Here is a 12,641-nt window from a genome sequence, read left to right as displayed (position 1 = left end):
AATAGCAATCAAAGAAGAAGAAGAAAGAAAAGAAATCCAAACTGGAAGGGAAGAAGTAAAACTGTCACTGTAGATAACATGATACTATACATAGCAGATGCTAAAGATGCCACCGGAAAACCACTTCAGCTCATCAATGAATTCAGTGAAGTTGCAGGATACAAAATTAATATACAAAAATCTGTTTTTCTATGTACTAACAACAAACTATAATAAAGAGAAATTAAAGAAATAATCCCATTTACCATCACATCACCAAAAAAAAAAAAGATACCTGGGAATAAACGTACCTAAGGAGGTAAAAGACCTGTGTTCAGATAACTGTAAGACACTGATGAAAGAAAACTGAAGACTAAGCAGATGGAGAAATACATTGTGTTCATGGATTGGAAGAATTCATACTGGCAAAAGGAGTATAATACCCACGGCCATCTGCAAATTCAATGTGACTTATTTTTAGAGGAGCATATATTTGCAGATGGAGTGGGATTGAGGGTTATCTTCAAAGTTGAGAGGGTCAGTGTTGGATACCTCCTCTCCTTGACAGCCTTCTCCCCCAGCCATTGATTTGAAGCAAGGGAAGAATTGCCTTAGGAGGATCCCAGGAATGATGATGTGGCTGTATTCACACTTAGTACTTGGTTCCTGCTTTGTGATTTGGCATCGTCACCTACATCAGGTACTCTTGAAGGTGATCAGTTTTTCTATCAGATGGTATTTTAGTGCTACCATGTTGAAGGGGACAGAGTGCTGTTTCGACAACTGAATTTCACTGTAGATTTATAAAGTAACTCAGGGATCACTGACCAATGAAATCAGGTAAAATGAAAAACAAAAAGCTAGTGTTCTCTGAGTTGGTCTAGGACAGCAAAAAAGTGATGAGCACTCAGCAGGGCAGTCTTGTAGATGGTGTTTAATGAGTTTTAAGCTTCAAGGCTATGAGCATTCTTTCTTGAAATATTACACAGCAGGTGCCCCTAGCTGAAATTCTGGCAGTTAATAGGAATCCTCCAGTCCTGGAAGCCACTGAACAGGCCCAATTGTGTCCATCTGTCAGGGAACGCTCCCCTTTTGCGAGGGATTTTGTTCTTTCTGTATCTGAATTAGAATGTGCGGGTTGTGGGGAGTCTCACAGAGGAGCTGAATGAGGTTGCTTTCTCATGTACAGATGCCTCCTGCTATTTTCAGGGACAGGGCTGGGTTGTAGACGTTTACCCGAGAGCTCCAGGATTGCCATAGGAGAGAGCAGGAAGCCTCCAGAGAGGGAGTGAGGAAATCTCAATTTGGTGAAACTTGTTTCTCTGACTCTGTTTAATGTCCTTACAATGAAGGAATTGAACTAGACATTCTTGAATTCCCTTTCCAGCCATAAGGTTGTGTGTGATTCTGAGCGCTCTTTCAACTTCTGGGGAAAAGATTGTTACGGATTGGTTCTATATATAATGAAGCTTCCTTGGGCAGTTGCTTCAGCAAATCCATTCTGCGACCATTGGGCAAATAAAATGTGCAAAGCCCCAAGCACAGAACTCAGGGTCAGGGCCCTCTGATACAAACCAAAGGATGAAAAATCACCTGAAGTTAGAGACCCCAGATTCACACTGAGTTGAGCTGACTGCCAGCCCCAAGCTTCATCACTGTTGCTAGAGGGCTTGCCCTGCCACCTCTGCCTGCCCTGCTTCTCCCCATGACCCCACCCTGCCAGTGTGCACACCTGCCCTCCCACCTACACATGTACACATGTGTGTCCTGCAAACCAGGAGAGCAGTGGCGTGTTGAGTTGGAAGTGCCAGCAAGGCACACAGCAGACAGAGCGTGGAGAGTCTCTGTTATCATCTCTTCTACTGTTTCTCAGTTTCTTGCCCTTGGGCTGATTTCCTATGTCTGCTGTGTGACTTGGTCCTCATTTGTCAGAAGGAGGTGAGGGTTTAATGAGATACCACATGAATTGTGCTTAGCCCAAGTGCCTGGTACCCAATAAACATTCAGCAAATGATAACTATTAATGTTATGACTTACTACTATCACATTGCCTGGGATTCTTAAAATATTCCCAGAGCTTGGCATTGGGGTTGTGACAATGCCCTTTTTTTTTTTTTGCAGGACCCTGAAGCTGATTGAATTAGGTAAAATGCAGAAATCACTTAGTAACTTAGTGTAGAACCTGTCAAAATATGTGTTCAGCGTATAGTAGGTTAACTATTGTTAGTTTTAAATAAATTTTTTTAAGTCTGTTTCTTTTAAAAAGGAATGTGTGTTCAGTAAAGTTCAGTTGCCTTTACTTCTTCCCCTTTAAGGAAGAGAACAGTTCACTAAGTCAAAGAGGTTGGCACTACCCACTGTCTTCAGTCACACATGAACAAAAATTGTAAATACCTTGTAGCTGGAGGGCATCTGGCCCAGTTAGAAGGCCAGGGTGGATGTTCCCATCATCACTGGGGGGAAGGAAATAAGATTCCCTGGCAGCGAATGGCTTACAGGAGCGTGTCGTGTCGGCAGACCAAGTACAGGAGAAAGAATGAACAAGCACGGTTTGCTCTGAGTGAGCTGACCTGCCCAGGCAGTGGTGGAAGGCCAGCCCAGCCATCTCACTGTTAGTGTTCTGAGGTCTTTGGATGGAAACTGAGGGATGAACTCATTCCTCTGTTTCAGGTGAAACTGTGAAAGCCTTTGGTCCCTTTGATGGCAGTATCGTAAAAGAGCAGACCCAAGTCCCAGAAAGATGGGTAAAACGTTGACCTGGAGTTTGACAGCTGCAATCCCCATTCTGGGACCCTTTCACTGTGGTCCTTGGGGAAAATACTGGTTCCTAGCACACAGGGAATCATAGCCTCCTTGTAGGCCAGAGGTGAGGTGTGATGGAGACCCGGCGGGGTAATGCACAGGAGGGTGCCAAGTGACCAGGAAAGAGCCAGCCTGTGTTCCGTTGTTTTTATTGCCCGTAGTAGCAAGATGAAGAAGCACCGTATAACCATAAATACACAGCGAGGCTCCTGGGGGCTCATTAGAGTCATTGTGTTGCTGGCTTAAAAGGGCATCTTAGGAAGTGGGAAGCCCTTTGTCTCCTGGCTAATGGCTAACAGGAAGCACATCTAGCCACAGAGCCTAGGAGCAGCACTGGAGAGGCTGTCACCAAGGCACTGCGCGCTCCCCGCTCAGCCCCCGGCAGCTGGACACCTTATCTGTCAGAGGCTACACAAGCTTGTCTTTACCACCAGCTAAACTGTGAAGTATTAGTCAAGTAATGTTTCATCCAAAAATAACAACCATTTTGACAGTTGTCTTGAAGCCAGATTTCCAGGTGGTTTACTTTCATTTGGATACACGCTGTAAAATGGATGTGAAGCTGGGCTCAAAACAGCTTAGGGAATCAGAGTCTTTGATCTCCAGAAATATGAAGTATGTGTGGACTTATATCCTTCACGTGCTAGACCCAAAACTGTGTAAGGAAGTGTCGTGATCCCATTGCAATACTGCTGAAAGGCCTTGGGTTAAAATTTCACAGAGAAATAAGAAGCTTGAGAGTCAGCTCTTTAAGCCTTGGGATTTCAGCAGAGTCCACAAACGAGCTGCATTCTCTCGTCCCTGTGCTGTTAACCACCGGGCAGTGTGCCTCCAAGACAGGACTGTGTTACCTCCTCATCTGAATGGACCTTTCACTACCTAGGGTGAAGCTTAGTCTGAGAAGGTTGTTGACTTGAAACTTGGTGACTTAGAAGGTGGCAGGGAAAGAGGAAGTGCATGTCCGTCGAGTGCTTACTTGGTTCCAGACACTGCTGGTCACTTGGCTTCACATGCTGTGCTGGTCATTTTATGGATGGCATCTTCTTTGCCCGTTTGACACCCCATCACAAACTGATGAAATCAGCTGTTCAAAGGCAATTCAACAAGTAACAAATGAGATGTGAACCCAAGGTTATCTGGTTCTTTGTAAATTAATCCACTTCATTTGCAAGAATATCTCCACATAATAGTGGTCTATACAGCAGAGGTTCTGTTCTTGCTATTGTGTTATGAAGTCTGGAATTAGGCAATTTAGAGCTGCTAGGGTCTACACAGTTGTTAGGGATTTAGGCACCTTCCACTGCATAGAGTATGGACCTCATCTTTCTGAAACAAGATGGCTGCTGGAGCTCCATCCATCATGTTAATATACCAAGCAGCAAAGCTGGAGAAAGAGAAAAACATGGCCTCCCTCAAAAGGATTTTCCGAGAACTCCCGTATACCTCGGCTTCTGTCTCCTTAGCTAGCACTTTGTCCCATGGCTGCACCTAACTCCAACTGCAGAGGGGCCTGAGAACTGGGATATTTTAACTGGTCAGGAGTGTGACCAATCAAAAAGCGGGATCTTGTTCCTGACCATAAAGAGAAAGGTGTGTGGGGAAGAGACTAGCACAGACTCCAAATATCATACATTTTCTTGCTCTCTTATGCTGGGAACGGAACTTGGCCCATACTTAGTCATGGGGGTGAGAGAGGGGTCGGTCAGTCTGATCCTTCGGAACTCATCTTGCAACTTGTGGGCAAACTTTTTTCCCCACTGGACCTCTCAGCCTTTGTAGTTAGCTTCTGCTAAACACATGTCAGTGACAATAAGCGGTGTGTGTCTATTCTACCTGGTTTAAGTTTTGCCTTCTATCAGAATTGCTGGTGGACAGAGAGAGAAAATGTAGCAGGGAAGGAAAATAGAAAACATCTATGGTTTTTATGCTACAACCTTCACTTGCAGAAGACACTATCACAACTCTTGTTTCTTTAACACAGAAGTCTCTTTCTCCTAAAAAAGAAAAACAAAAATGTATTAAAAACTATCCCAAAAGGGTTTGAAACCACCAAGAGGCCACCACCAAAAAGTTCGAATGCCATCTTTCTAGTTTATTTTTCTGTTATATATTCATCTGAGTTTTTTTTTTCTCAAAATATTTCTTTTTTTTTGAAAGCTTTTTATTTTGTATTGGGGCATAGCCAATTAACAATAGTGTGAAAGTTTCAGAGAAGGAAATGGCAGCCCACTCCAGTGTTCTTGCCTGGAGAATCCTGTGGACGGAGGAGCCTGGTACACTGCTGTCCATGGGGTTGCACAGAGTCGGACACGACTGAAGCAACTTAGCAGCAGTGATAGTTTCGGGTGAACAGCAAAGGGACTCAGCCATACATAGACGACTGTCTATTCCCCTGCAAACTCCCCTCCCATTCAGGCTGCCACGTAACATTGAGAAGAAAAAGTAAAGTATTAATTCAGGTTAACCTGAACATTACTATCATGTACAACACTGCGAAGTGAGGAAAGGGTACACGTGGCCTCGCTTCTCGTGCTAAGCTCTCCATGAGACACGAGGTCGGCAAGTCAGTCTCTGGGTTTCAGATCCTCATCTACAGATGTGGGATATATTGTGTGCCAAGGGCCTGCCCCACCCCGACATCTGTGGCCATGACACATGACACTGTCTGCAGAACAGGCGGGATCACAGATCTAGCATCTAGTCCAGATGGTTCTTAGTTTGGAGTTCATCGTTAGACTTCAGAGTGCCTCATCATGTTAATAAAGGGAACACTGCATAAACACCAAGTTTATACTCCTCTCTAGAAGAAAGGCCTATCCCATTCATGAGATTCTTAAGGAATCTTCAAGTTAAGAACCATGATCTAGTCTCATTTCATGGACAGACATTTTCCAACCAAGGAAGCGAAGAGACTCTCCCCACAAGCACATCTGATGGATCCTCTGGCCATTTGGAGAGCTGCTGTTATTCTCTAAGTCCGTGACTCTCCTCCTCACATGTGTCCCGCTGAACCTCCCCTGCCCCTGTACTGTGGTGGAGGTAACATCTCTGTTGGTCTCCCCATCTGGGCCCAGTTCATAACGTCTCTGGGGCCTATACAGTCTCCTCTGTCAGCTTTTCCCTGCTGAATCTCCCTCACAATTCCTGTGTGCAGTCTGGCCCAGAAGTAAGAGGGGAGATAGACAAAAGAGGAGGTCTGTCTAGGCTCACATAGTTGGGATTCTTGTTTCCACTCCCTTATTTCTTAAAAAACACATGAGCTCTTCATGTATTTCATCCTTGTTGTCAAAGGTGAGGAGGTGAGTTTTCTCCCAAGACAGGACATAATTGCATAACAGACCACAGTGTCTGTCGCAGAAGGAACATTCTCAGATTGACAGTTCAAAGGCAGAAGGGGGAACCCAGCTAAGCAAGGGAGTGAATTTGCATCCCTCTCCCCACACTGGGAGCCAGACAGCCTCCCAAAAATTGTACAATGGGAACACTGTGGTATCTGTGCTGAGAATTCATCACACAAACCCGGTATCTGAAACCTAAAGTGACCTTTTCTGAGCAGCCTTAGCCCTGCATGAGAAGACAAATAACCACCAGATGGCCTGACATTTCCTTTTTTAAATTTCAACGATTCTTGATTTCAAATCTGTTATTGATCTGTTGGTTTGCAGCCCCCATGCAATTAAGTGAAGTTGCACTCACTGTTGCGGTCGTCTCACAAACAACTGCTATGAAACCCTAGCTCTGCCCTACATCTCCTTCTCATCTACGCACTCTCCCCCAAGCCTCCCAAGCCACCATATAGTGTAGAGAGACAAGCTGCAGAAAAAAGCCTCTTTCTAAACCTGAAATTCAGAGAAGTGGAGTTGTATACCGCTGCAGTGTCCATCTTGTAAGGTCATATTTATCTACTCACTCCGTACTCCAGAGCCTCCTGGCAGAAGCTACAAAATTCCTATAAAGAGGGAGTGTTTGCTCTGTTTGTCCTCACTTACCCAAGTGTCACATCAATTGAGCTCCACCCAGGAGCTCGACAGTGAAGACAGAGAAGTAGTGACTCGGGGCAGGGAAGGTGGGAAGGTGTTGCTCGGGAGCGTGGTTGAACAGATGTTAAAGACAAACCCAGCCAACCGCCTGCACAGCACAGCGGGCACGTGTGTGGTGAGCGTGTGTGCATCCCAAGCTCAATGAGCAGAGCCTGAAAGCTGAGCAGGTTGAGATCCTGGAAGTGCATGGTGCACTCGCTCATCTGCTGAGGAATGTTCTTTCTCACTGCTTTTTCTGAGAGGGCTGGCTGGGAAAAAAAGGTACAGCAAGGGATTCTCAGTTTCTCTCACCATAACATGATTTATCAGAGTTCTGGTTGTGCTCTGAGAGGCCAGAAGCATCATCTAGTCTTCTAGACTGTCTGGGGGGCAATGAGGAAGGAGGAGCTGGCCAGGAAGTTAATGGGTCAACATGAGGAGGAAAGCATTGGAAACAATGAACTCTCGCATTTTTTCTTACTACTTAGCCCATTGGGCTGTCTGGATACATGGCAATATCAGTGATTGAATTTGAAAAAAATTGAATTGCTCCATTCAACTTGCATATTTTCCCAAAGGTAAAAGTTAATTTGATCCTGCCTTTGCCTTGCTTCTTGAGAATCAGGCAGTCCACACGAGCATTTAATCTCTTCCTTGCTGAGTAATTCAGGGAAAGCCCATAGGATGAGCAGCTTTGCTCCCTGTTTAATTAGACCATCCCAAATTAGGTCCACCACCCACACTTAATAGGGTTCTCCCTGGTACATTCAGGATGACCAGATAACCCAGCTTGGCAGTAAGACTCCTGATTTCTGTCCATTGTCCCCTGAGATTAATATCACCCAAGGTGTCTGGCTGCAGATGACACCTTTTCTTTGTGATCACACTAATTACAGGGAATGAAGGGACGGAAGTGAGTTTCTGCTGAAGGGTCTAACCTTGTGCTACTTTCCTCCTGTCACTGCAGCTCCACTTGGCAGCCCTGGCATCACTCAAGGGAGATATAGTGGAGCTTAATAAACGTCTGCAGCAAACGGAGCGGGAACGGGACCTTCTGGAAAAGAAGTTGGCCAAGGCACAGGTGAGGGATCTGGAAAGGGTCGCTTTTTTTGTTGTTTGTTTAACATAAAACAGATATAGAAATCCCCACAATACAAATATTGCTTAATGATCGAACATCCTCATAACCACTGTCCAGGGATTAAAACCTGCTGGTCATCCCAGGAGTCCGTCCTCATCCCAACCTGCTTTCCCTACCCTGAAGGTGACCACTACCATGACGTTCACATTGTGTTTCCTGCTTCTTTACAGTCTGCTACAGGAATTTGTCTGTCCCTAGACAGTCCAGTTTTGTCTTGCCCATTTGAAAACTACATGTTTACTTTGAATCTCTCAGTCCACAGGTTTTCCCTTCATTCTTTATTGGCTTTACACTTAATCTGTTAAAAGTATCTGATCTATGGAGTTTCCCACAGTCCAAATGTTGCTGGTTGCTTACCCATGGTACAGTTCGCTGTGTTCTCTCTCCTCTTTATTTCCTGCAAAATGGCCCTGGATCCCAGAGATTCAGTCAGATTCATGGTCAGTCCCTTTGGCGAGACTGTAAAAGGCATTTGTTTTTCCACTGGGAAGCACGTCATAGTAGGTTGGCCAAAAAGTCCATTCAGGTTTTTCCACCTTAGGGAAAACCCCAAACAAACTTTCTGACCAACCCAATATCTGGTTGTTTTGCCTTTAGAGATGTTAGCAGCTATATTGACACTCAGTGCCAAAGTTCACCAGTGCATCAGGACTTCATAAAATCATAGTATTTTATTTCTTCCATTTCTTTATCAATTATTAATTGGAATACTTTTATAGAGACATTTCCCATCATCTATGATTTATTCAAACAGTGGTGTAGTTCATAAAGGAAAAGTAGAATCAATGCTTCATTCTTTTCATTTAACATTTTTCAAGATAATGAATTGATGACCTATGATCTTCTGAAAGTGCCCAATTATTTTTAAAAAAATATGAACTTAGGGGTTTAAGCATATTTGGGTCAGTCCTTTGTAATTATTTTCCTTGTAGAAACTCAAAGTTTACTCCTTGGCCAGTAAGAACATCTTCACGTGGCTCCTGAAACTTTTGACACTAGCCTAGTAATGATTCCAGGATTATCTAGTACATTTCTCCCCCCAAACCTGGAATTAAGCATTCTGTAAATAGACCTGGTTTTTCTTTGTGGAAAATGGTATTTCCAGACTGCAGTCTGGGTGCTAAGGGTGCTTACTGCTTCCAGGCTGGTCATTGTTTTTGGGCTTCTTTTATAAACATAGCCAGGGAATCATTTATTTATTTATCTATATATGTAAGTATTTATAAATGTTAAGATAAAATAGCTTAGGTGCTCATATTAATCTCTCCAATTTAAATTCAAACTATGGGATTCTTCTACTTGGATTCCGTACTTTATTTGTATCTCCTTTCTCTCACACTCAAAACGTTAGCTCAAGAGACTTCCCCGATGGCCCAGTGGTTAAGACTCTGTGCTCCCACTGTAGGCGGCATGGTGGTTGGGGATCTAAGATCCCGCGTGCTGTGTGGTGCAGCCAAAAAATACATAAAAAATAGTCTTCGTTTTTAAGTTTACAGAGGATGATTGGATAAGAATATTCCTTAATTACTGGTTTACTTTATTCTCTATTATAGACAATCAGTCTCAAATAATAATATTCATATTACCATAACAAATACAGTTACTGAAAAGTTTTTTACATATGCTTTCATCATTCCCGCAGTTTCTTGCAGTTGTACTATATCCACACCTTCTGACCGTATGCTGGTTACATCTTCCACGTTTTCTCCTCTTAGTCCTCATTTAGTCTTCTACAAGTAAAGTATATATTTAATGTTTACGGTGGTCTTCATGTCAACATCCTTCTGTTTGTTAATGCCTGAAGCTTGCTTTCTAGTAGAGTTCCTCAGGGAGGACTCACAGGAATAATCTTCACCAGCTTCTTGCTTTTTAATAATGATTTATCTCTGCCCTTTATAATTGAAAGACACTCTTCCTGGATGTAAAATCCTTGACTCATCTTTTCTTTACCTGAGTATGTTTCTTTGCTCTATTTTGACAAAGAACATTGCTCTCAAAGTTTCCCAGTAATCCACCTCAGTTTCCCTCACAGGAGACTTAGCTACTGTGCACGTTCACAGCATTTCTTTCTCTTTCTCTCTCTCTCTCTCTCCGTTTCCCTTCTTCCCTCCCTCCCTTCCTCCCTCCCTTCTAGTAATTTTACTAGAGTAACTCTTATCTTTAGTCATTCTGGTTTGGTATTCTCACATTTTCTGTGTTTCCTTTGGCTTATATTTTGTAGTCTTTTCTTAATTTCAGAGAGTTTTTTAAAAATTATAATATTGAATATTTTGTTCCCTTGCCTTTTTTTCCTTCAAGGATGTTTGCTATTTGTATCTTAGATCTTCTTTGCCTGTCTCCAATACCTGGCACTGTCTTCGATTCTCTGTATCTCTGTCTCCTTTCTTAGGCCGTGTACATTGTGTGTATTCCCTCCTGTCTGCCTTCTGCCTTAGTGGTTTTTTCTGCATTTTTATTTCTTGTGTGTACTTGATTACCTTCTTTCTGAGTTTTTCTAATTTTGAATTACGTTCTTCCGTGTTTTATGTCATTTCATCTTTTTGAAGTTTTTGGCTAATTTTGAGATAGTAGTCTGTTGTTTGAGACTTTTTGTGATGGGAAAAGTTCTCTATTTTGTGGCATGCTTTCATGGTTTATAGAGATGTTATTCTGCTCTTTTTTTCCCTTCTTCTTCTTTCTAATAACTTGATGTGGAATTTGCTCCCAGTACTGTTCTGTTTTTCATTTTTACATGAAAAATAGCTTCTTATTAACTTTTAAGAGGCAGAGTTGAAGATGGCCTTTTTCAGTTTGTAGAGCTCAGTCTTCTGTTGTCTCCTCCTCTTCACAGGTCTTTCTTTCTGACACTACCTAGCTCTGTCCCCTCTCCTGCTTCTTTCTAGTTCTGCTCTTTGCTTTTCTCTGTCATGCCATCCTGTTTAACTTTGATCCTACTCCCAGCAGTTTCTCTTCCTGGTAGGGAGTCCTGGGGCCAGTCTGGAAAGGTCATAGGGAATAGTGCTTTCGGCCCTGCAGACCTTACTGTGGGCCCCTTGTTCGCTCCCTCTTGACTCAAGCAAAACCCCTCCCATTTGCCCCCTATACTTTCTGGTGTATCTGCTGTTGTTCAGCTGCTAAGTCATGTCTAACTCTTTGCAATGGACTGCAGCGCACCATGCGTCCTGTCCTGAACTATCTCCTGGAGTTTGTCAAATTCATGTCCATTGAGTCAGTGATGCCATCCAACCATCTCATTCTGTCGCCCCCTTCTCCTTTTGCTTTCAGTCTTTCCCAGCATCAGGGTCTTTTCTGAGTTGGCTCTTCACATCAGATGGCCAAAGTATTGGAGCTTCAGCATTAGTCCTTAATGAGTATTCAAGGTTGATTTACTTTAGGATTGACTAATTTGATCCCCTTGCAGTCCAAGGGACTCTCAAGAGTCTTTTCCAGCACCACAATTGAAGAGCATCAATTCTTCGGTGCTCAGCTTTGTTAATGGTCCAGCTCTCACATCCATACATGGCTACTGGAAAAGCCATAGCTTTGACTGTGTGGACGTTTGTCAGCAAAGTGATAGCTCTGCTTTTTAATACACTGTCTAGGTTGGTCATAGCTTTTCTTCTAAGGAGCAAGCGTCTTTAAATTTCGTGGCTGCAGTCACTGCCTGCAGTGATTTTGGAGCCCAAGAAAATAAAATTTGTCACTGCTTCCACTTTTTCCCCATCTGTTTGCCATAAAGTGATGGGACCGTATTCCGTGATCTTAGTTGTTCTAATGCTGAGTTTCAAGCCACCTTTTTCACTGTCCTCTTTTACCCTCATACTGGTTATTTTGGGGGTTTCCAGTTCTCAAGTCCAGCAGTGTTGTTCCTTCTCTCTGCTTCTGCCCACACAGACACCATTCAGGTCTTGTGGATGCTATTGGTCTGTCCCTGCCTGCTTCTGTTTCATTGTTCAGTTCAGTTCAGTCGCTCAGTCATGTCTGACTCTCCGCAACCCCATGAATCACAGCACGCCAGGCCTCCCTGTCCATCACCAACTCCCGGAGTACACTCAAACTCATGTCCACAGAGTCGGTGATGCCATCCAGCCATCTCATTCTCTGTCATCCCCTTCTCCTCCCGCCCCCAACCTTTCCCAGCATCAGAGTCTTTTCCAGTGAGTCAACTCGTCACATGAGGTGGCCAAAGTGTTGCAGTTTCAGCTTTAGCATCAGTCCTTCCAATGAACACCCAGGATTGATCTCCTTTAGAATGGACTGGTTGGATCTCCTTGCAGTATAAGGGACTCTCAAGAGTCTTCTCCAACACCACAGTTCAAAAGCATCAATTCTTCGGCGATCAGCTTTCTTCACAGTCCAACTCTCACATCCATACATGACCATGGGAAAAACCATTGCCTTGACTAGACGGACCTTGGTTGGCAAAGTAATGTCTCTGCTTTTTAATATACTATCAAGGTTGGTCATAACTTTCCTTCCAAGGAGCAAGCGTCTTTTAATTTCATGGCTGCAATCAGCATCTGCAGTGATTTTGGAGCCCAAAAAAATAAAGTCTGACACTGTTTCCACTGTTTTTCCATCTATTTCCCATGAAGTGATGGGACCAGATGCCATTGTTCAGAGGACACCTTATCGCCAAGCGTTTATCTTTGATGTATAGGTTCTCTAATTTTGTGTGGGAATTCAGAGAGATTAAAAATCAGGCAGTCATCAGTCTAGAA

At 43.5% G+C, this 12,641-nt stretch overlaps 1 protein-coding gene across 2 annotated transcripts in view; it reads left to right on the top strand.

The window, feature by feature from the left end:
* MCC (MCC regulator of Wnt signaling pathway) overlaps window positions 1–12,641 on the top strand; it is a 323,312-nt gene that overhangs the window by 182,813 nt on the left and 127,858 nt on the right. For both annotated transcript variants that reach the window (XM_055435515.2, XM_055435516.2), the window contains one exon: window positions 7,768–7,881. In XM_055435515.2, the coding sequence (XP_055291490.1) occupies window positions 7,768–7,881 (114 nt within the window). The remainder of the gene's footprint in view (window positions 1–7,767; window positions 7,882–12,641) is intronic.

This window comes from Moschus berezovskii, chromosome 9 (genome assembly GCF_049115385.1).
Source record: "Moschus berezovskii isolate FMDL1 chromosome 9, NW_MosBer_1.0, whole genome shotgun sequence".
NCBI lineage: Eukaryota > Metazoa > Chordata > Mammalia > Artiodactyla > Moschidae > Moschus > Moschus berezovskii.
Note: the sequence above shows the minus strand (reverse complement) of the source record. Positions and strands in the feature narration are given on the sequence as shown.